This window comes from Balaenoptera acutorostrata, chromosome 11 (assembly GCF_949987535.1).
Source record: "Balaenoptera acutorostrata chromosome 11, mBalAcu1.1, whole genome shotgun sequence".
NCBI classification, from domain to species: domain Eukaryota; kingdom Metazoa; phylum Chordata; class Mammalia; order Artiodactyla; family Balaenopteridae; genus Balaenoptera; species Balaenoptera acutorostrata.
The window spans coordinates 6,644,768-6,667,366 of NC_080074.1; the positions used below are offsets into that span (position 1 = coordinate 6,644,768).

At 42.6% G+C, this 22,599-nt stretch overlaps 1 protein-coding gene across 3 annotated transcripts in view; it reads left to right on the forward strand.

Annotated features, from left to right (window-relative positions):
• ARFGAP3 (ADP ribosylation factor GTPase activating protein 3) overlaps nt 1-22,599 on the forward strand; it is a 54,801-nt gene that overhangs the window by 8,927 nt on the left and 23,275 nt on the right. The window contains exons 3-9 of one of the 3 annotated variants that reach the window (XM_057556142.1): nt 6,389-6,461; nt 8,835-8,966; nt 9,889-9,972; nt 12,603-12,690; nt 15,789-15,848; nt 17,159-17,205; nt 17,788-17,930. In XM_057556142.1, the coding sequence (XP_057412125.1) occupies nt 6,389-6,461; nt 8,835-8,966; nt 9,889-9,972; nt 12,603-12,690; nt 15,789-15,848; nt 17,159-17,205; nt 17,788-17,930 (627 nt within the window). Of the gene's footprint in view, nt 1-6,388; nt 6,462-8,834; nt 8,967-9,888; nt 9,973-12,602; nt 12,691-15,788; nt 15,852-17,158; nt 17,206-17,787; nt 17,931-22,599 lie in introns of all 3 variants that reach the window. The other 2 variants (XM_007189155.2, XM_007189156.3) reach the window with 2 other exon arrangements.

The following is a 22,599-nucleotide window of genomic DNA, read 5'->3' on the forward strand; positions in this document are numbered from 1 at the left end:
ACACACAGAGTCCCATTTCCCAGGCTTGAACATATTAACAGTTTGGCATGGGTGGAATGTTTATTTAAAAGGAGGTTTGGTTTTGTTTTGTTTTGTGTTTTTTTTTTTTAAAGGGTATTTTTTTTAAACGTGCTCATACTCTTCTTTTTTTAATTAATTAATTAATTAATTAATTTGTTTATTTTTGGCTGTTGGGTCTTCCTTTCTCTGCGAGAGCTTTCTCTAGTTGCAGCGAGTGGGGGCCACTCCTCATCGCGGTGCGCGGGCCTCTCACTATCGCGGCCTCTCCTTTGCGGAGCACAGGCTCCAGACGCGCAGGCTCAGCAGCCGTGGCACACGGGCCTAGCTGCTCCGCGGCATGTGGGATCCTCCCAGACCAGGGCTCGAACCCGTGTCCCCTGCATTAGCAGGCAGATTCTCAACCACTGCACCACCAGGGAAGCCCCCTGTTTTGTTTTTAAGTAGAATTTCAAGTCAACAAGTTTACAAAGGGAAAAAAATTTTTAAACTACGGCTTTTGCCAAGCAAAAAGGAAAAGGCAGGTTAGGCAGCTATGGAAATGGCAAGCTGCATTGGGAGCTGACTGCAGAGTGGACCTGGTTGTCTGGCCTCTCCCCACCCCCCGGGACTCGGAGCGCTTCGCCCAGTGCCTGTGCCGCTGAGTCTCCCAGTGCTCCTGTCTCTGGCTCTGTTTATTCTCAGGTTCACCATTAAGTATGTCATGAGCTGTGACACGTGCAGGGGGTCTCCCCCTTGCATCACTGTTGTTGGGCTGGGGGTACAAATACAACATAAATAAGAAGATAAACTATAAAGAACATTGATAGAAACAGAGCATTGTGTCTACTTCCGGTTGGAAAATTAGGCAAAGTGTAAAGGAGGAGGTCACATTTGCAGTGAACTTCGAAGGTCTGGTGAGATTTTGATAATGGAGACAAGGTAGGGAAAAAGGAGGGCAGCACTCAGACTTTAAGAAAAGATACAGAGGGCTTCCCTGGTGGCGCAGTGGTTGAGAATCCGCCTGCCAATGCAGGGGACACGGGTTCGAGCCCTGGTCTGGGAGGATCCCACATGCCACGGAGCAACTAGGCCCGTGAGCCACAATTACTGAGCCTGCGCATCTGGAGCCTGTGCTCCGCAACAAGAGAGCCCACGATAGTGAGAGGCCCGCGCACCGCGATGAAGAGTGGCCCCCGCTTGCCACAACTAGAGAAAGCCCTCGCACAGAAACGAAGACCCAACACAGCCATAAATAAATAAATAAATAAATATTAAAAAAAAAAAAAAAAGAAAAGATACAGAGATGGGAAAAAGTGAAATGTTTAGTAGCTAGTTTTTATATGCATAGGAAAATGAGGAGAAATAAGATTCAAAGGGGAAGATCTGTGTGACCTTGGGAGGGCCAGTGTGGGAGCTTAAACTTTATGCCCCTGAGGCCCTTGGGGGGTACACGTGGGACGGGAAGGCTGATGTGAGCCTGGGTGCAGTAGGCGCCCCAGAGGTGGACAAGGCAGTGCTGGGCAGGTGATAGGGGTGCGGATGCTGCAGCCAGGCTGCTGGGGGGCTGAATCCCATCGCCATCCCCTACTCGCTCTGCGCCTGTTCCTTACCTCTCTGTGTCTCAGTTTCCTTCCCTGAAAAGTGGAGATGGGAAGGCTTGTACTCATCTTAGGGCTTTGGGAGGAGTGAGCAAATGAACTCACATGAATCCTGGCACGTGGCCAGACCCCAGCTTGTTTTTATCGTTTTTTATTTTTTTAATAAATTTATTTATTTTATTTATTTATTTTTGGCTGTGTTGGGTCTTCGTTGCAGTGCGTGGGCTTCTCATTGCGGTGGCTTCTCCTGTTGTGGAGCACGGGCTCTAGGCACGCAGGCTTCAGTAGTTGTGGTTCGCGGGCTCAGTAGTTGTGGCTCGCGGGCTCTAGAGCCCAGGCTCAGTAATTGTGGCGCACGGGCTTAGTTGCTCTGCGGCATGTGGGATCTTCCCGGACCAGGGCTCGAACCCGTGTCCCCTGCGTTGGCAGGCGGATTCTTAACCACTGCGCCACCAGGGACGCCCCCAGCTTGTTGATGATGATCAGATCTGAATTATCTGGGTGCCAGCTCAGTGGAGAGGTGCCAGCAAGGGGGGAACCTTTTTATGATGTTAGCCTAGAAAGGCAACATCTCTCATGATTTAAATCAATCAACCAAGCCAGTTATAAACAAATGGCTGCCTGGAAGCTGTTGCTGGGCTTGTCTGTACGAGTCTGGATTAATTATGGTGTAATTTACTCCACTGAAAAATTTTGATTACAGGGAATTCCCTGGCTAGGACTCTGCACTTCCACTGCAGGGGGCAGGGTTTGATCCCTGGTTGGGGAACTAAGATCCCGCAAGCCACACAGCACAGCCAAAAAAATAAATAAAAGTAAAAATTTTGCTTACCTAACTTTGTCATGTTTATTTGTGAGAGTCATTCGAATTTCATAAGTTTCTGAAATCCATTTAAATGCTCTACTTAAAAAAAAAAAAATACTGACTATGGTAGCCATTAGTGAAGCTAATTCTTGCAATTTTTAAGGAGGTTATGTCTTGACTCATATAAGGATTATAGAGGTTGTGGGAAACCTGTTTTTTCATTTACCTAATTTGTTAACAGAAGCTATTTTGTTAAAGTGACACGAATTCTCCAACTTCTCTTACTTTCTCTGCTTTACTGTTTTCTTAGCACTGTCACAGACCCCTTCCTTTCACGTAGCTCTTAATCTAAATTAAGGTGAGAAGCCACCTACAGGGAGCCGCCCCCTGCTGTAGGGATGGGAACTGATGAGCAGTTCGGGTGCCTTCTTCCGGCTGACTGTATTCAGAGTCCATTACCACCAACCTTTTATTGCGAAATGTCAGTGTTAGGAGAGAAAATCCCTGTCAGGTCAGTTCAAGGACAATTAGTTCTTACCTCTTACCTTCATTTCTAAGAAACATATAGAGAAATGTTTGCCTTTTTTTTTTTTTTTAAAGATAGTTTAGGATTAAAAGTTGTAAGGCAGATACAGCCACTATGGAGAACAGTATGGAAGTTCCTTAAAAAACTAAAAATAGAATTAACATATGACCCAACAATCCCACTCCTGGGCATATACCCAGAGAAAACCATAATTCACAAAGACACATGGGGACTTCCCTGGTGGCACAGTGGTTAAGAATCCACCTGCCAATGCAGGGGACACAGGTTTGAGCCTTGGTCTGGGACGATCCCACATGCCGCAGAGCAACTGAGCCCGTGCGCCACAACTACTGAGCGTGTGAGCCACAACTACTGAGCCCACGTGCCACAACTGCTGAAGCCCGTGTGCCTAGAGCCTGTGCTCCGCGACAAGAGAAACCACTGCAGTGAGAAGCCCACGCACCGCAACAAAGAGTAGCCCCCACTCGCTGCAGCTGGAGAAAGCCTGAGCACAGCAACAAAGACCCAACGTAGCCAAAAAAAAAAAAAGGCACATGCACCCTAATGTTCATTGCCACACTACTTAACAATAGCCAGGTCATGGAAGCAACCTAAATGTCCATCAACAGAGGAATGGATAAAGAAGATGTGGTACATATATACAATGGAATATTACTCAGCCATAAAAAGGAACGAAATTGGGTCATTTGTAGAGATGTAGATGGACCTAGAGACTCATACAGAGTGAAGTAAGTCAGAAAGAGAAAAACAAATATCGTATATTAACACAAATATGTGGAATCTAAAAAAATGGTATAGATGATCTTATTTGCAAAGCAGAAATAGAGAACAAACGTATGGACACCAAGGAGGGAAAGGGGGTGGTGGGATGAATTGGGAGATTGGGATTGACGTATATAAACTATTGATACTATGTATAAAATAGATAACTAATGAGAACCTACTGTATAACTCAGGGAACTCTACTCAATGCTCTGTGGTGACCTAAATGGAAAGGAAATCCAAAAAAAGAGGGAAGGGACTTCCCTCGTCGCTCAGTGGTTTAGAATCTGCCTGCCAATGCAGGGGACACGGGTTCGATCCCTGGTCCGGGAAGATCCCACATTCCACGGAGCAAGTAAGCCTGTGTGCCACAACTACTGAGCCCACGTACCACAACTACTGAAGCCCGCACGCCTAGAGCCCATGCTCCGCAACGAGAAGCCATGGCAATGAGAAGCCCGCGCATCACATCCAAGAGTAGCCCCGCTCGCCGCGACTAGAGAAAGCCTGCGCGCAGCAACGAAGACCCAACGCAGTCAAAAATAAATAAATAAATAAATAAAATAAATTTTTTTTTTTTAAAGGATTTTCTTATTTATTTATTTATTTATTTATTTTTGGCTGTGTTGGGTCTTCGGTTCGTGCGAGGGCTTTCTCCAGTTGCGGCAAGCGGGGGCCACTCTTCATCGCGGTGCGGGGACCGCTCTTCATCGCGGTGCGCGGGCCTTTCTCTATCGCGGCCCCTCCCGTCGCGGGGCACAGGCTCCAGACGCGCAGGCTCAGCAATTGTGGCTCACGGGCCCAGCTGCTCCGCGGCATGTGGGATCCTCCCAGACCAGGGCTCGAACCCGTGTCCCCTGCATTAGCAGGCAGATTCTCAACCACTGCGCCACCAGGGAAGCCCCTAAAATAAATTTTTTTTAAAAAAAAGAGGGGACATGTATACGAATAGCTGATTCACTTTGCTGTACAGTAGAAACTAACACAACATTGTAAAGAAACTATACTCAAGTAAAAATTAATTTAAAAAGTGTTGTAAGGCAGATGAGCAAATCTGAGTACGTATATCCTCAATTTTAGGACTTTTAAAAATGTTTAAAGTCAGCCCATATTCAGGTACCTATTACGTGCCTGTGCTAGGAGTTGAGAGAAACATGTGGGAGACTCCTGTCCTCTGGAGCTTGCCGCTTATAACAGTGTGACAGAGTCACCACGATGATGATAATGATGGTGATGGTGATGGTGATCATCATGATGATGGTGGTAGTGATGAATTTGATGGTGGTGATGGTCGTGATATGATGATGATGATGATGGTGATGGTGATCATCATCATGATGGTGGTGATGAGCATTTTAGCCATGTAGTGTTTACCATGAGCCAAGCACCTTTCAGATATTAGTTTATTTAATTTCTGTGAGAGCAAAATGGATAATACTATAATTATACCTGCTTTACAGATGAGGAAAGTAAGGTGCAGAGAGGTTAAGTAATTTCTCCAAGGCCGTACAGCTCATAATGGCAGAGTTGAGATTTGTACTTTCAGGCTGCCTCCAGAGACTGTGCTGTTAACTGCCACCCTGTGACCAAGGGGGGTGGGGATGGCACCTAACTTCAACCTAAAAATGTGGTGACTAAGCAAGATCTTTCAGGGAAAGGATTTCAGAGCAAGATATATAATTTAGTCACCTTGCTTGGTAATCAGATTCTAAAAAGAGATTTTTTTTGTCTTTATAAGAAATCTGCTTCTTATAAAGTATGGTTTAATTTTTACTTTTTATATATTACCATGAAGGCGATCTGTCCTATGTATATGTAATAATAATATGTATTAGTATTATTATTAATCTTACGGTAGCTGTTGGCTTCAAAATAACATCCTAGTATTTACAAAAGTTAAATCATACCAATAGGCAGAGAAATAAGAGAAATAGGAACGGCAGCATAAAAGACATTTTTTGGTGAATCTAAAGCTTCTTTTCTTTCTACCTTGCCCATTTTGTAAAGGGTGTTCAACCTATACCCATTTTAAAACGTCCACATTCCTTTCCAGTTAGTGTGGGACAAGCTAGTGTTGAATATGGGTTAGCCTTGCTTTTTGCTCATGTCTATGGATTCAATAGAAAGATTTCTAATATTGTTGGGCGGTCATATCTTGCTTTACGGTGATCACTTGGTGAATTTTTTTTTGTTAGGGACTACAATTATTGCCTTTTTCTTGCTCTGATTTGATCTTGGATTATAGATAAGTAGGGCATAAGGTGTCGGTGGGGGATAGGAGGCACTTAAGCAGCATTAAAACCTGAGTCTTCTCCGCTCCCTGATGGTGGTGATGTTGAGTAGGTCCCTTCTACTTGATGATAAGACCGTGAGCATCCTCCAGGCTCCTGTTAGGGGTCACACTGGACAAATCGATAGCCAACCTGAAAAAAATCCAAACAGTACATCTATTTTTGGAGCCTTGGCTTCTAGGAAGGGTGAGAGGGGCCAGGAGTGGCTTGTACCAACTATTGTGCACCCTGGAGTCCTAGCGTCCTGGAAGCATGTGTCACTGTTAACACAAACTTAGAATTCTTCAGGATCCTGAAGATCGAGGAAAGCTTATCCTCAAAAGTTTAGTGGCTTGATTATGGGGAAGAACAGTATTAACATTTAAGAATATTTTTTTCCATTTAGATCTACAGAGTTGGATTCTAACTGGTCTTGGTTTCAATTGCGATGCATGCAAGTTGGAGGAAACGCTAATGCAGTAAGTTCATTTCAGACTTGTCGTTTTCTTCTTGTATAAATATGTGTAGCACTAGTAAAGAAGTTCAACGTTTCCATGTAAGAGTTTGGGAGGCCCGGTCGGACCGCGGAAAGACATGGGCTTAGGAGCTGGACGACCCAGCTCGCTTGTTTATCCAGAAATCTATTAAAAACCTAATAAACACGAAACTCTGGGCTAGGATACAGTGATGAACAAGACAAATGAGACCCCGCCCTTACAGGCAGAGACAGAGAGCAAGTAAAGCAGTAAATAAACAAAGTAAAAGGTGGTGATAAGTGATTTGAAGAAAATTAAACCAGGAAGTGATGGCATAGAGGAACTGGGAGACTTCTTTATGATAATACAGTTCTTTAATATCTGAGGGTGACATTTGTACTCAGATGGAACGCTTCTAGCTTCTTTTACCTGAATTTTATTTAATTTCTTTAATTTATTAAATCTACAAATTAAAAAACCTGTTTTCCAAATCTTCAGTTAAATATCATGTATCAATTTATAAACTTAGTAATTTCTGTGTAAAAAATAACTTTTTAAGTGTTCAATTAATTTATAATTTTAAAAGAGCAAATTTCCTTAACCCCGTTTACAAACGTAGTTAAGGATCCTCACACATTTTAAACTTCATTTACAAATTCAGTATATCTGATTTCTAAAACGCTAAACTGTCAGCCTTATAAATCTAGCCAGCAAAATCATCCTTTATATAAAATACCATTGTGTTTTTATAATGGTATGCCAAAATGGTATAGGTTGAGTAAATAGAATTCCTTTAGACATGCCATTAAACATTCAAAGTATTGGAAATCAAATTTGTCTACATTTCAAATAAAAATTATGTCTAGCATCAATTAAATATTTAAAATTAAAACAGTAAATCTAAAATAGTAGTTTTCAAAATACCCAGATGCCCCTGGACCAGTGTATCTCAACCTTTTTTCATTATTGTTCCTTAAGCAGAAAAATTGAATTAATTGATTAACTTATTTTAAATCTAAATTGGATTTAGTTTTCCCTAGTGAGAGAAATTAAATACTAGGGAATATGATTTTGTCAGGTAAGGGTGATCTTTGGAAGGCTACAAACCATTGTAATAACTAAGATTTTTTTTTTTTTTCCACTTTCCAGGAAACCGTTTTTGCCCCTGTTGAGAATGCGTGCCTTAAGTATTTCAAGCATGTTAATAGAAACCCATACCCATTTTCATTATGTCCACGAACTTGTTCCTCAACTTAATACTGTGGGTTTGATAGTATCTGTCCTTGTTACTAAACCTTCCTAGGTTGCAGAGTCCCCCACCAACTCCAGAGAGCAGCTTCCTTGTCTCAGCCAGCGGAGATGGGGCAGATGGGGTGAGGCAGGTCAGTCAGGGGTCCTTCAGCTCAGGCAGTGGAATTGGAACCATCCTGCTTGGGTTTGAGTGCCAGCTCTGCCCCTCGCTTGTCTGTGTGACGTTGGGCAAGTTGTTGAACCTCTCTGCTTCAGTTTCCCCGACTGTCTGAGAGTCTGGCTACGAGGATTTGACGGGATGGTGCCCACAAAGGACCAGACAAGACCTGGTACATGTGGGTGCTCTGTACCGTTATTCATCCCATTGAGTTAATAAGAGGGTCCCTCATGCAGGCTTTTAGAACACCTGCTTCAATTAAGATATGAATACTGTAATTCATGTCTGTACATAGATCAGAGGTGGTTGAAAGCAGTGTCCTCTAATTGTCTAAACATCTGTTTCATCACCTTGCCTATGCTGTGGTCTCCGCTGATGAAGAAATAGTGCTCGACAAGGAGAAGGTTAGCATGGCTCCTGACTTGTCAAAAATTCCAATGTAGGGAGCCCCCTGGTGGCCTAGTGGTTAGGATTCTGGGCTTTCACTGCCGTGACCCGGGTTCAATCCCTGATCGGGGAACTGAGATCCCACACACTGCACAGCGCAGCCAAAAAAAAAAAAAAAAAAAAATCTCGTATAGATACAAAGAAAAAGAGAAAAAAAATTCCAGTTTAGTGGAATCTAAAGTAAAGTGGATTCCTCAAATTAAAAGTAGTCCTGAGTGGAAAGCGTCCCCCCAAATAACATTCAGGATGATGGAGGTGGCTTAGTGGAGCAAGGAAGGGCCAGTTATTTTGTTTTGTGAGGCAAATCTCATGTCCACTTTTACCAGAATATTAATGTTACGTCTGTGGAAGGTATTACCCCTTTTACAAGGAAAAATTTTATAAAAATTTTTCATGGTTTAAATTATTTTGGTTTTCACTAGTATTTTCAAAAAAATTCTTCATAGCATGCAGTAACATTTTTGATCACCATGTTAGATTTAATGCAGCGTTGCTGTTAACCTACATATTTTCCTCTGCAGTCTTCCTTTTTCCACCAACACGGGTGTGACACCAACGACACCAATGCCAAGTACAACAGTCGCACTGCCCAGCTCTACAGGGAGAGAATCAAGGGGCTGGCCTCCCAGGCAACCCGGAAGCATGGCACTGACGTAAGCACAGCGGGTTGGGGGGTCTCCTTCAGAGGAACATTTGTTTCAGTAGAAAAAGTAGTTTTTACCCCAAACAGTAAAACTTGCTAGCCGGATTCTCTTACAAGGAAACAGCGTGTAGTGGACTCTTACTATTCATGGTCCTGCTTGATAATGTGTCTGTGAACACTGCAGGAGAGTCCTGCAGCATCACCTTTGTCAGCTGATCAACACTAACCTTATTTTACCTGTGTTTCTGTTTAAAGACACCTTCTTTAGTGTATGTTGTTGACTCACTGACACTGAGCTGGCGGCCAAGGGCATTGTGGCTCGAGCTGAGTGACACTCATCTAACTGCATCCCTGTGCTTAGGAGGTGGCACTTCAGCACCGTGCTCCGGACCATTGTAAACAATGGATCCACCATCAAAAAGCACAAAAATGTGGAAAGCGTGTCAGGAAACAGCCCGTAAAAGGGACCCGTGTTTACAGCAGGAGCCGAAACAAGGAAGCAGAGCATTGCCTTGTTCCACCTCAGCTGGGAACGTGCATCTTGGGTGACAGATTCTCTGCTGCTCTGCGTGTGTCCATGCAGGACGGCAGATTTGGGGTCACAAGTCAATTGTAGCATGTAGACAAATTCACAGACATGGAATCCACAAATGATGGGGGTTGACTGTACTTTGGAACCTGCACTTAGACGTGAAGCCCTGGCTCTTTCCTTTTCGGAAATGGCTTGGGGAGCTGGCAATTGTCTTCCATAGGGTTTGGTGGCAGAAGTTACTGGATTGATGTGTTACTAAAATGTGCTCAGGGGCCCTGACTTTATAATAATGGAAAGTACAAATCTTTAGCAGACAGGCCTCCAGAGAGGGAGTGAAGAGCATTAAATAAACACTTTAAAGCAGGTGAAATGCTGAGCGGTGCATGTGTTTTTGTTCCAGCTGTGGCTTGATAGCTGTGTGGTTCCACCTTTGTCCCCTCCACCAAAGGAGGAAGACTTTTTTGCCTCTCATGCTTCTCCTGAGGTATGTGTTACACTTCACATAATTTTCATGTGTGCTTCTAAGACATAACTAAAGTTATCAACAGTAAAGTTATAAAGGGCATATATTATAATGTTTCAGTTAGGATATTGGCCAAGCTGCTGTAACAAACAGCCCTGAAATACAGTCAGGCCTGGAATAAGGTAGGAGTTAATTTCCCACCAGCAGTGCAGAGGTGGGCCGTCCAGGGCTGACCAGGGTATGGATTTTGCTCTTCTCATTGTGTGGCTCCTACTCAGGGTCCAGAGTGGCCGCTGCAGTTCATGACCTTTCCCAGCCAGCGGGAGGAGGACAAACATTCGGGAAAGCAAGTGCCCCATCCTTTTACAATCTAGAGGTAGCCCACGTCACTTCTGCTCATAGCCTGCTGGCTAGAATTCAGTCCCATGCCCTATACCCAGCTTCAAGGGAGGCTGAGGACGTCTTACTAGGGGTCTTCCCAGTGCAGTTCAGAGCTTTGGAACTGACAAAGAATGAAGACAGTTTTTTGTTGGTTTTTTTTTAACCCAGATTTTAAGAGCGGTTTGAAACGCATTGCCCCTATTTAGCTGTGTACGTAGAACATATCTCAAGGGTATTGTGAGAATGAAGTGAGTTAACACAGATAAAAGTAGCTGGTACCTAGCACAGAGGAAGCCTTCAACAAGTGCCGTTTCACTAACCTCATCTTCGTAGTCCGATAGTAGTAACAACAATCCATGGTCCCTCTGTGCATTTTCCCCAGATCGCTTAGATCAGGGAACATGAGGCCTGCACAGCCTGAAGTATTTACTAGCTGGTCCTTTAAGAAAATGCGTGCCACCCCGGCTTACAGCCCCAGATATTCTGTTAGCTGCCCTGCGTCTTCCACTCCCGATGGGGCGGGGCCGCCGTTCGCTTAACTGCCACTCAGTCCTTTAACTGATTTTCAAGTAAAAATTATGTAAAGTTGTATACATTGCTAAACCTTGATTTTTTTTTTTTTTGCTATTGTAATTTGCACATTTGTTATCTTTGACAGAATCAATAGTTACCAGAAATAGTTATCAAAAAAGATGGGAACAGAAAACAAAAGAGAAACGTGTGCTATCGTGATCTGCTGCTATTGTTTAATGTAGAACTAGATACAGAATATCCATGATTAGTAGCTGAGAAATGTTAGGAATAGAAATGATGGGCTAAAAAGAGGAGAGATATGAACAGTTTGGTATGGATTAGAGTTGGAGATATTAGTATGAATTCATGTTTATTTTAGTGTCTCTCTCTCTCTGTGTTTATATATCTATATGCACACGCACACACACACACACACACACACATACACATGATGGAGAACTAATTGCAGATACGTGTGTACACACGGGTTGGTACACACAGATATATGACCTAGCTCTGTCCACTGAGAGGCCTAGAGACAGTGACACCCCGGGACAGCAGGCACACCCAGCACCCACACCTTGGTTTCTAAATGCTGTTTTCCAGTGGAAGGACCCAGGGCTACCTTTGGAGAGATGGCCGGTTCTAGGACTGGGGCTGCTGCGGCAGATAAGCCTGGAGCGCCCTATGGTGCTAGAAGAAAGGATGTGCTAGGAGGCCGGGCAGGGGGAATGGACGAGGACATGTCTGAAGGACTCAGGAACCAACCTGGAAGAGGTGCCAGTCGTCAGAGCTGGAACAATTTGAACAACAAAATAATGATAGTATTGGACTATAATCGAAAGAATAAATAAATATCCATACTAATACAAACGGATGATTGCATAAAGAAATGGAGGGAAAGGACAGTCTTCCTTACAGAAAATTCCAAATCATGCATATACCTCTCCACCCTTCTGGAGGTGGGGCTTAACCCCCCTCCCCTTGCCTGTGAACTGGACTTAGTGACGCTTCCCAGGACTAGAGGATGGAAAGGGGAAACCAGTAACTTTACAGGGAAAAGACTGCCAGGCGTCAGCCTAACCAAGTGAAAACGATTGGCATCACCAGTGCACAGTCGTGTTGACATGAGGCACTGAGGGGGCACCTCCTCTCTGCTGTTCTTCCCCCAGACCTAGTGTAATCACAAGAAAACATCAGACAAACTCAAAGTGAGGGGCATTCTACAAAATACCTATCAGTACCCTTCAAAAGTTTCAAGGTCCTGAAAAACAAGGAAAGACTGAGAAACTGTCACAAAGCAGAGCAGACTGAGGAGACCTGACGAATGCAGCGTGGGGTCCTGGGTGGGTCCTGGAACAGAAAAGAGACACTGGTGGGGAAATTGGTGAAATCCAAATAAAGTCTGGAGTTTAGCGAATAGTGTACCAATGATGATTCTTCGTTTTGACAAATGTACCCTGGGTATTTTAACATCAGAGGAAGCTGGGTGAAGAGTCCATAGAAACTTTTATCTTTGCAACTCTTGTGTAAGTCTGAAATCATTGCGTAATAAAATTTTTATTTAAAGAAAAGGAGGAAAAATAAGGAATTTGAGCATGGAAACAGAGACTTAAGAACAGGTATATTTTAATCTTATCCTTCCCACTAATCCAGGTGGGAAGGTGACTGTTTAAATTACTAGGTTCTTCCCCTGTTATTTGTGTTTTATGACTTTTCTTGCTTTGCTGGTAACGACTTTTCTCCCCTTGCTTCAGGTGAGTGGCACAGGGTGGGCATCAGCAGAACCAGAACCATCTTCTTTAACACCAGGGAACGTGGACGCTCCTCCAGCAAACAATGAAGGTAGTGCTGAGACCTGCCCTGTAGTGCTGTCCTGTGCTTCACTGGCATCTGTGGAACTACTAGAAAATGAGAATCTTGCATTTGCTAGGGAAAGATGCCCATGGTCAGTTATAAAGTGGGGAGAAAAGATTACTGAACACGGAATATGATCTCATTTTTATAAAAAACAGAGCCCAAATCACACAGTTAACACCAAATTGTTCACTGGAGAATGAAATTACTGAGGATTTTTACTTTCAACTTGCTACAGTTTTTGTTTTGTTTTTTAATGTATTTTATCTTATTTATTTTTGGCTGCGTTGGGTCTTTGTTGCTGCACGCGGGCTTTCTCTAGTTGCAGCGAGCGGGAGCTACTCTTCGTTGCGGTGCACGGGCTTCTCATTGCAGTGGCTTCTCTTGTTGCGGAGCATGGGCTCCAGGCACGCGGGCTTCAGTAGTTGTGGCACGTGGGCTCAGTAGTTGTGGCACACAGGCTCTAGAGCAAAGGCTCAGTAGTTGTGGCTCGCGGGCTTCAGTAGTTGTGGCTCGCAGGCTCTAGAGCACAGGCTCAGTAGTTGTGGCTCACGGGCTTAGTTGCTCTGCGGCACGTGGGATCTTCCCGGACCAAGGATCGAACCTGTGTCCCCTGCATTGGCAGACGGATTCCTAACCACTGCACCACCAGGGAAGCCCCCTAATTTGAATATTCTAACTCTTACAATTTATTAGCATAAAACACCTTCTGAGATTGAGGGTTACCTGCCACGGGAGGTCTAGTAACCTCTGAAGTTCAGATGTCTCCTTTTGTTTTACTAACAGAAAGCTAAGGGAACTGAATGCAGACCAAGATGTTTTCTTGGCAATCTCTCAGAAGCTGCGTCCCTAGCTGACGAATTTCCCCTAAAAGGTTTTATTGTTTGGAATCCCGCCTCTTCTGCACCTGCAACAACATTTTCCTCTCTCTTCTCCATCTAGAACTTTTCTTAAGCTGTGGTTAGTTAGGGAGACTTGTCGTCTCAAGGCTTAACCCAGAATTTCATGTGTTAGCATCGGGTGACAAGGTACAGTCTCGAGTAAATGTAAGGGTCACACAGTGAAAACGAGAGAACAAAAGAATTTTAACAAATAGAATGTGGGGCCTGCAATGCTCTGCTTCTGTGCTGTCGTTCACTGCTGTTCCTCCAGTGCCCGGAGCAGTTCCTGGCCCAGAGTAAGTAATCAATAAATGTAGAATCAGTTCTCTTTCTAAAAATTGGCATTGTTCTCACTCATCCTGCTTTGCCTGTTTAAATGCCTTAACTAGAGTTTACCTTTTAAAAAATGTATAAAAATAAAATACTTGAGTTTCCTCTAAACCACTGTTGGGCCTGCTATTTTTTTAAAAATAGCTTTATTGAGATATAATTTGCACACCATAAGATTCACCCTTTTAAAGTATGCAATTCAGTGGTTTTTAGTATATTCACAAGGTTGTGCTACCATCAGTACTATCTAATTTCAGAACATTTTCAGCAGCCCAGAAAGAAACCCCTACCCGTTAATAGTCAGTCTCCATTCTCTCCTTGTCCCAGCCCCTGGCAACCACCGGCCTGCTTTCTGTCTCTAAGGATCTGCCTGTTCTGGACATTTCATATACATGGAATCATACTCTATGTGGTCTTTTGTGACTGGCTTCTTGTGCTTAGCATAATGTTTTCAAGGTTCATCCATCTTGTAATGTGTATCAGTGTTTCATTTCTTTTTAGGGCCAAATAATATTCCATTGCATGGATATACTACATTTTGTTTATCCATTTTTAACGTAATAAATAAAATTAAATTAAAATAACAACATTTTTAAAATAAAAACTTTAATAGAGTTCCTAACCAGAATCATTTTTTTTAGATCAACTAGAAAACAGAGCAGATTTCTTGGCAACTGAAAATTTAGGTTTCTATCACTGATATAATTGGTATTAGAATTTCCAAATGTTAACATATATTGGGTGTATAGTCCACATATGTACTTGGTATCTCAGAACAGTTTACTTTATAAAGCATTTTTTAAATTTTATTTATTTATTTATTTATTTATTTTTGGCTGCATTGAGTCTTTGTTGCTGCGCTCAGGCTTCCTCTAGTTGCAGCGAGCGGGGGCTACTCTTCATTGCGGTGCGCGGGCTTCTCACTGCGGTGGCTTCTCTTGTTGCGGAGCACGGGCTCTAGGCGCACGGGCTTCAGTAGTTGTGGCTCATGGGCTCTAGAGCGCAGGCTCAGTAGTTGTGGCGCACGGGCCACAACTCTGCGGCATGTAGTTGCTCTGCGGCATGTAGGATCTTCCCAGACCAGGCTCGAACCCGTGTCCCCTGCATTGGCAGGCAGATTCTTTTTCTTTTTTTTTTTTTTGAATTTTATTTTATTTATTTTTTACACAGCAGGTTCTTATTAGTCATGCATTTTATACATATTAGTGTATACATGTCAATCCCAATCTCCCAGTTCATCCCACCACCACCCGCCCCCCACTTTCCCCCCTTGGTGTCCATACGTTTGTTCTCTACATCTGTGTCTCAATTTCTGCCTGCAAACCGGAAGCGGATTCTTAACTACTGTGCCACCAAGGAAGTCCCTCAGAACAGTTTACTTTAAAACAGCAGACCATGGGACTTCCCTGGTGACGCAGTGGCTAAGACTCCATGCTCCCAATGCATGGGCCCGGGTTCCATCCCTGGTCAGGGAACTAGATCCCACACGCATGCCTCAACTAAGAGTTCTCATGCCACACCTAAGGAGCCCACATGCCGCAACTAAGACCCATTGTAACCAAATAAATAAAGAAAGAAAGAAATAAAAGTAAAATAAAACACCGGACCATAAGGTAGAATTCCAAATGATATTAATTAAGGAGACCAATAACATTTTCATTCTACAAAGCAACTGGATACAAAATATACTTCTGTTTTAATGGACTTTTAAATTAAAATTGTTAAAATGATAGAATATGGAGCTAAAAAGAAAAGACAGTCATTGACAGACTTGGATAAGATTCGTAGTACTGAGCAAGTTGAGTGTATTATATATTCAAAAGTACATTTGATAAGTCTATATTCTGCATTAATATCAATATTTTCAACTTCCAGGTGGACCAGAACAAGGACCAAGTGTGGAAGGTCTTAATGTACCAACAAAGGCTGCTTTAGGTGGTATGTGTTACCCTATATTGTGATTTAGAGAGTGAGATTAACTTAAGAAAAAAATGAATCCTGTCTTTACATTCTGCCTAGAACTTAAAATGTAATGAGATTTATTTAAGCAAAAACTGCTGTTCTGTTTCGGCCAGCTTGAGGACTGTGAAATGCAGCAGCCTCTGTACCCGGCGAAGGTTGCTCCTGATGCTTTTGATTTGCTGGTTTATGTCCCAGCATAAGCAGAGCTCAGAGCAGCCAGGTCATTCCTAGCTGCTCAAGAACTCTTAGCATTTTCTTCTCTTTCTGATTTTATTGTAGGTGAACTTAATTTCTAATTTTTCATTATCAGGGAAATACAATCTGAAATTAGTGCATATTACACTGCATTAATTGGAAAGCAGCTGCTTTGGTGAAAAATAACTAAACTATTAGAAATGTTCCAGGTGTTTTCATCATGTATTTATAATAGACTTGTAGGAGATTGGGAGCAGATTATGTGACTACCGCAGTACAAATCTAAAAGAAAGTGATGAAAAGGAAAATTTCCATGGATGGCTTTTTTACACTTGAAATGTAATGAGGTTATTCCCTCATTAGGACTAAAAGTTTTAATCTTTGTTGTTTGTGGTTTTATGCTATCTTTTTCCTATTAAAGCACATTCTCACTTTGTAAGAAAATAATGGTTTATTCTTACTGGGTCTCTTTAACATAATTCTAAACACAGAATATGTAATCTATGATTAAAATTTACCCAGAAAACAATTTTTAAGAAACTTTACCTGAAAGCATCATATATTTTTGTGCAATTTAGAATGTAATGCTACCAAAATAATAGAGTGTTTTATATTTCTTATTGGTTAATATGATAACATAAATCAGAGTGGAAAGCACTTCACTGCTTTAGTTGTATACGTAATGCCTGGCTAACTTTCTACTTTAAAACAATTTTGAAAATTTTTGAAGAGTGGAGATTAATAGGAGGGTTTGTTCTAATGTAATATGAAATGCTCCTGAAGAAAGTAGTGAATGGGGCAAACTTAGTCTCTTTATTTCTCTTTAGTGTGGTGTCCCAAAAAAATATGTACTCTCTGAGTTTGGATACTACGTGGAAATACTGAGGACTCTATTTTGATGAAACTCTGTTCATCTAAAGTACACTCATATACTTGAGCCTTGTGGATGACAAACTAATGTGGAAAATGTTATAGTCTCCTAAATAAAAAAAATACAGTATCTTAGAATTTTTAAAAATACACTGAAAATATACACTGAAATTATATATTTCCATTGGTCTGACTTTGTACTTTTTATTTTTTGACAGAGGTTTCCTCTATCATAAAAAAGAAACCAAATCAAGCTAAAAGAGGAGTGAGTATTATGTATAAAATATCTGGTAGTTTAGCTGTAAAATGGCTTATGCACTCAGAAAAGCCACCTTTGTCATTGTACTTTTACTTTGAGCCATATTATAATGAATGTGGCTTTGATAAAAAGCTTGTTTTGTTCAATAAGGGGATGTTATACTTAGTGAAGATTTTCTAGAATGAGTGTTTAACATTGCTCTGTCAATGACAAAATTCTGAAAAAAATCAACAGAGGCTCCCTGGGAGTTTCTGTCATGGTCACGGTTCTAAAAGCAGTGCTGTTTGGTGAGGCTGGGAGGGTTGTCATTGGTTGAATGTTGAGATGCTGTGATTCCGTTCAGAGCCCCTGCTCTGGAGGCGGGTGCGGGGTTTGAGTCCCGACCTGGTCACTTGCCAGCTGTGGGATCTTGGTTGAGTCGCTTAACTGGCGGGAGCTTCAGGTCCACATCCATCACCCGGGGATGGTGACAGTGCCGGCCTCATGGAGTCGTGAGGACTAAGTAATAACCCTCGATAAATGTTAGCTTTTGTTGTAAACGTTTTCAAACAGTTTGGGTAGAATGTAATCTTATACTGTATCTTCTAGCTTGGGGCCAAAAAAGGAAGTTTGGGAGCCCAGAAACTGACGAATACGTGCTTTAATGAAATTGAAAAACAAGCCCAAGCCGTAGATAAAATGAAGGAACAGGAAGACCTTCTGGCCAGGGCGGCACCTAATGAAGAATCAGTGTAAGTTTGATTGGGTCATAGTAATATGTTTCTAGTGACTAACCCTATTAATTAAACAACTCTGAGATTTGCTTTCCAAATGCCATTTATTCTTACACATGTGTGTGAGGAGGATAATGCAAAATTCAGTTTTATGATAACGAAAACTGCATGGACGTGTAGATTAGAAGCGGAGAGACCAGGGGTGAAGGAGGCAGCCGCCCTTTCCGGTTGCAGCTGTGCAGGCAGGATTGGGATGGGGTCGCGGGAGGGGAGAGACAGCGCGCTCAGGAGGTGCTTACGCCGGAAGGACACTCAGCATCGTCAGTCGTCAGGGAGATGCAAGTCAGAGCCACAGGGAGATGCCACTTCACTCAAGGTAGCTGCAATCAAGAAGACAGACAGCAAGTGCTGGCAAGAATGCAGAGAAACTGGAGCCCTCGTGCTTTGCTGGTGGCAGTTACCATATGACCCAGCAATTCCACTCCTCAGTACATTCTCAGAGAAATTAAAATATGCCCAGGTAGCCACACCAGAACTTGTACACGTGTCCGTAGCAGCATTAATCCCTGTAGCCAAAAAGTAGAAATAACCCAGATGTCCATCAAGTAGTGAGTGGATAAACAAAATGTGTATGTCCATACAATAAAATATTATTCGGCCATAAAAAGGAATAAAGTACTGACACGTGCTGCAGCATGGATAAATCTTAAAAATTTTATGCTAACAAAGAAACTGGCCACAGAAGACCGCATATTGTATGATTCCTTAGAAATGGAATGTCCAAATTAGGCAAATCCAGAGACAGAAAGCGGACTAGTGGTTGCCAGGGGCTGGGGGCAGGGGAGAGAACGCGGTGTGACCGCTAATGGGCGGGGGTTTCTTTTGGGGGTGATGAAAATGTTCTGGAATTAGATGGTGCTGACGGTGGCAGCCTTGTGAATATGCTAAACTGAATTGTGTACTTTAGAAAGGTGGATTTTATGGTATGTGAATTATATCTCAGTAATGAAAAGAGTGTTTATAATGTGAAGCCCCGTTGAACTTGGTGACTAAATTCTAATTGTATGATGGAAGGTTGTGGGTATGGTGGCATCTCCAGAGCTTTTGAGCCTGGATCTTGAAGGAGTCTCAGAGTCAGACTTGACACGGGGCAGGGGGAGCAGGAAGAGCCTAAGAGAATGAAGAAGAGGGAATCCAGACGGTGGTACTGGGGTCCTGCCTGGATTGGGGACATGGGAATGATGCTGTGGGTCACCCTGAAGTCAGGCCAGCAGTTTTACATCACATCTGAGGGGAGTGCTGTGAAGAAGGGGTGTGTTTTAGAAAGTGCGTTTGGTGGCGATATCCAGGACAGAAGGAACGGGAAAAAACTGGAGGCCGGGAGGCCAGACTAGAGACTTGTTTTAGGTAGATACTTAAGGCTCCTGAGAGGTTTTCGTTTGTGTTGAAAACAGAAGGGACACATGGCCGTCTGGAAAGTGCCCGTGACTGGGCATAGAGGATGGTAAGGAGAGAATAGAGGAAAGGCGACTTGGACTCCTGTTTTGTATGCGTGTGTATTTTATTTATACGGTGTTTTCTCTTATTTTCATGTGTATCTGTTTTAGCTTAAGTTAATTACTACGGGTTGCCTAATGAAGAAGATACTTTATGAGGTTGTTTTGCGGATTCCTTTAGTGAATTCTCATTAAAGTGCATCAAACAGTGCCTGGCGCATAGTAGGTGCTCAGCCAGTGCGACTTCTTGCTATCGATGCTCACGGTGCGCTAAGAGGACCTTCATGTGATGAGCCCAGATCATTTGAAATCGCTCGTTATTCCTCACTGTCCTTTAACTCACAGAACCTAGGGGGCAGCACGAAACTGTATTTGGGTAAAATGTGATTTGAAATGCTCTATGTCAGGTTTACGCTGAGTTGTCACAGACTTCACTTTGATGTCTCTGACTTCGCTAGGCTTCTTGACACTGGGCAAGGGGGAAGGTTAAATCTGAGTATGTTTGGGACTTCCCTGGTGGCGCAGTGGTTAGGAGTGCACCTGCCAGTGCAGTGGACACGGGTTCGAGCCCTGGTCCGGGAAGATCCCACATGCCGCGGAGCAACTAAGCCTGTGCACCACAACTACTGAGCCTGCGCTCTAGAGCCCACGAGCCACAACTACTGAGCCCACGTGCTGCAACTACTGAAGTCTGTGTGCCTAGAGCCCGTGCTCCGCAACAAGAGAAGCCACCGCAATAAGAAGCCCGCGCACCACAACGAAGAGTAGCCCCCTCTCGCCACAACTAGAGAAAGCCCACGTGCAGCAACGAAGACCCAACGCAGCCAAAAATAAATAAATAAAATAAATTTTAAGAAATAGTTTTAAAAAAATCTGAGTATGTTTGGAGCAGGCTCTGTCCAGATTGCTTGTGCACGAGGTTCTCCCAGAGAACGTGTGAAATCCCCGCCTGATCAGAGCAGGAGACACGGAATACAGGAAGCAGCAGCTCCCTCCCTGCGGGTCAGGTGGACGGACACTAGCGTGTTACTATTAGAAACAACACCAGCCTCAACGTGGCTCTTTCATTAGGACCATTCAGTACAGCATAAAAGCAAAGATGCAGATCATGGGGTATTTATGAACTGGACTCGGGAACCCAGTTTGACCCCTTTCGTGGCCTTGTTCAGAACAGCTGCACCACCACGCCCTAATCACCGTCCTGCCGCTCCGACACATCACAGCTCAGTTTCACCAAACTAGCGCTGTGCCAGCTATGAGGAAGTGCCCAAGCTTTATGTTAGTCTTCTGCAAGTTCATTTTTTTAACGGCTGTAAATAAATTTATTTCAGTTCAGTCAGCTGTCAGGAGCAGTATCGTTTCTTGTGTTGTCGGACTGTGAAACTAAACTCTGCGTGCAGTAGCCTGAGCCTCGCCTGGCAGTCTCTGGGCCCATCCTCGGAGGCGTCTGTGTGCACAGTTGGTAGAAAGAGTAAGAAGACACAGTGGCGCCGCTGGAGCTGCTCTCTTGCTGACCTGAGTGTCTGGCCAGCCCTCCCCGGAGCCGAGCTGGTACTGGAAGGGCTTCTGCAGGTCTGAGAAGCTTGGAGTCCTGGCTTCCTTATTCCATTAGTGCTTCCAGGGCCCGGCTGTTAAAAGTGCACACTTTTAATGGAGGATAGACCCAATCGTACGTCAAGTACCCCAAGAAGGAAAACTTCCCCATCTCATACCACCCCTATCCATTCATCTCCAGAAGACTCTGTTACCACAGTTCTACTGATTTTAAACAGATCTATTGTTTTCCTCCAAAAATTATACTTGAAAGAGTATATTATATTTTCCAAGTAATAAAGTGGGTATATTACCATTACCTGATCTGTAGGAATAATAGTAAAGAAAACAAACTGCCAGATTAAAACAAAATAGAAATCCTGCTTGACTCATTAAGGAGGGAAACAGCAAAAGCAAGATTATTTTTTCCTAGTAAGAAATTCTGTTGTCATTCCCTTTTACTACAGAGAAATGTATTTATATTATTATGGAATTTATACAGTGTCTTTCTTATGAAGAATTCGTGACGTTTTACACAATTTTATAAAATGGATGATAGCTCAGAAATCATGATAAGGTAGGTATATCATTTTTCAAGGTCCTGAAATTTTGTTGCTGTTTTACTAATATGATAATACACTCTTGTAATTGTTAATATAGGCCTGGTTTTCTTTATGAAAAATTAAGTATTTATAGCATTTTTGGAAATCTGAGAGTAAAGGACAGTGTTTTATTCGTTGTTTCTCACCTGGGTGCATTATTTGTCACAAATATTTGAGAGGTAGGTGATGAGTATCTGCCTGGTGGTGCAGAGGAAACTATTGGCTGAGGAATGACAACTCCAATTGTTTTTTCTTTTTTTTTTTTTTTAGTTTTTATCGGAGTATAGTTGGTTTACAATGGTGTGTTAGTTTCAGGTGTACAGCAAAGTGAATCAGTTATACATATACATATATCCACTCTTTTTTAGATTCTTTTCCCATATAGGCCATTACAGAGTATTGAGTAGAGTTCCCTGTGCTCTATGGTAGGTCCTTATTCATTATCTATTTTATACATAGTAGTGTGTATATGTCAATCCCAATCTCCAGTTTATCCCTCCCTGCTCCTTACCCCCTGGTAACCGTAAGTTTGTTTTCTATATCTGTAACTCTATTTTTGTTTTGTAGATAAGTTCATTTGTACCCTTTTTTAGATTCCACGTATAAGCTATATCATATGATATTTGTCTTTCTCTGTCTGATTTACTTCACTCGGTATGACAATCTCTGGGTCCATCCATGTTGCTGCAAATGGCATTATTTCGTTCTTTTTTATGGCTGAATAATATTCCATTGTATATATATATATATATATATATATATATATATATATATATATATACACACACACACACACACACACACATATCTTCTCTACCTATTCCTCTGTTGATGGACATTTAGGTTGCTTCCATGTCCTGGCTATTGTAAATAGTGCTGCAATGAACGTTGGGGTGCATGTATCTTTTCAAATTATGGTTTTCTCCGAATATATGCCCAGAAGTGGTATTACTGGAGATAACTCCATTTTAAATGCTCTCAGAGCCTGATTACATAAAGAGACCCTACAGGAAATTTTCTTGTAAACTGAAGCACCCTTTTGCAATGAAGTAATCC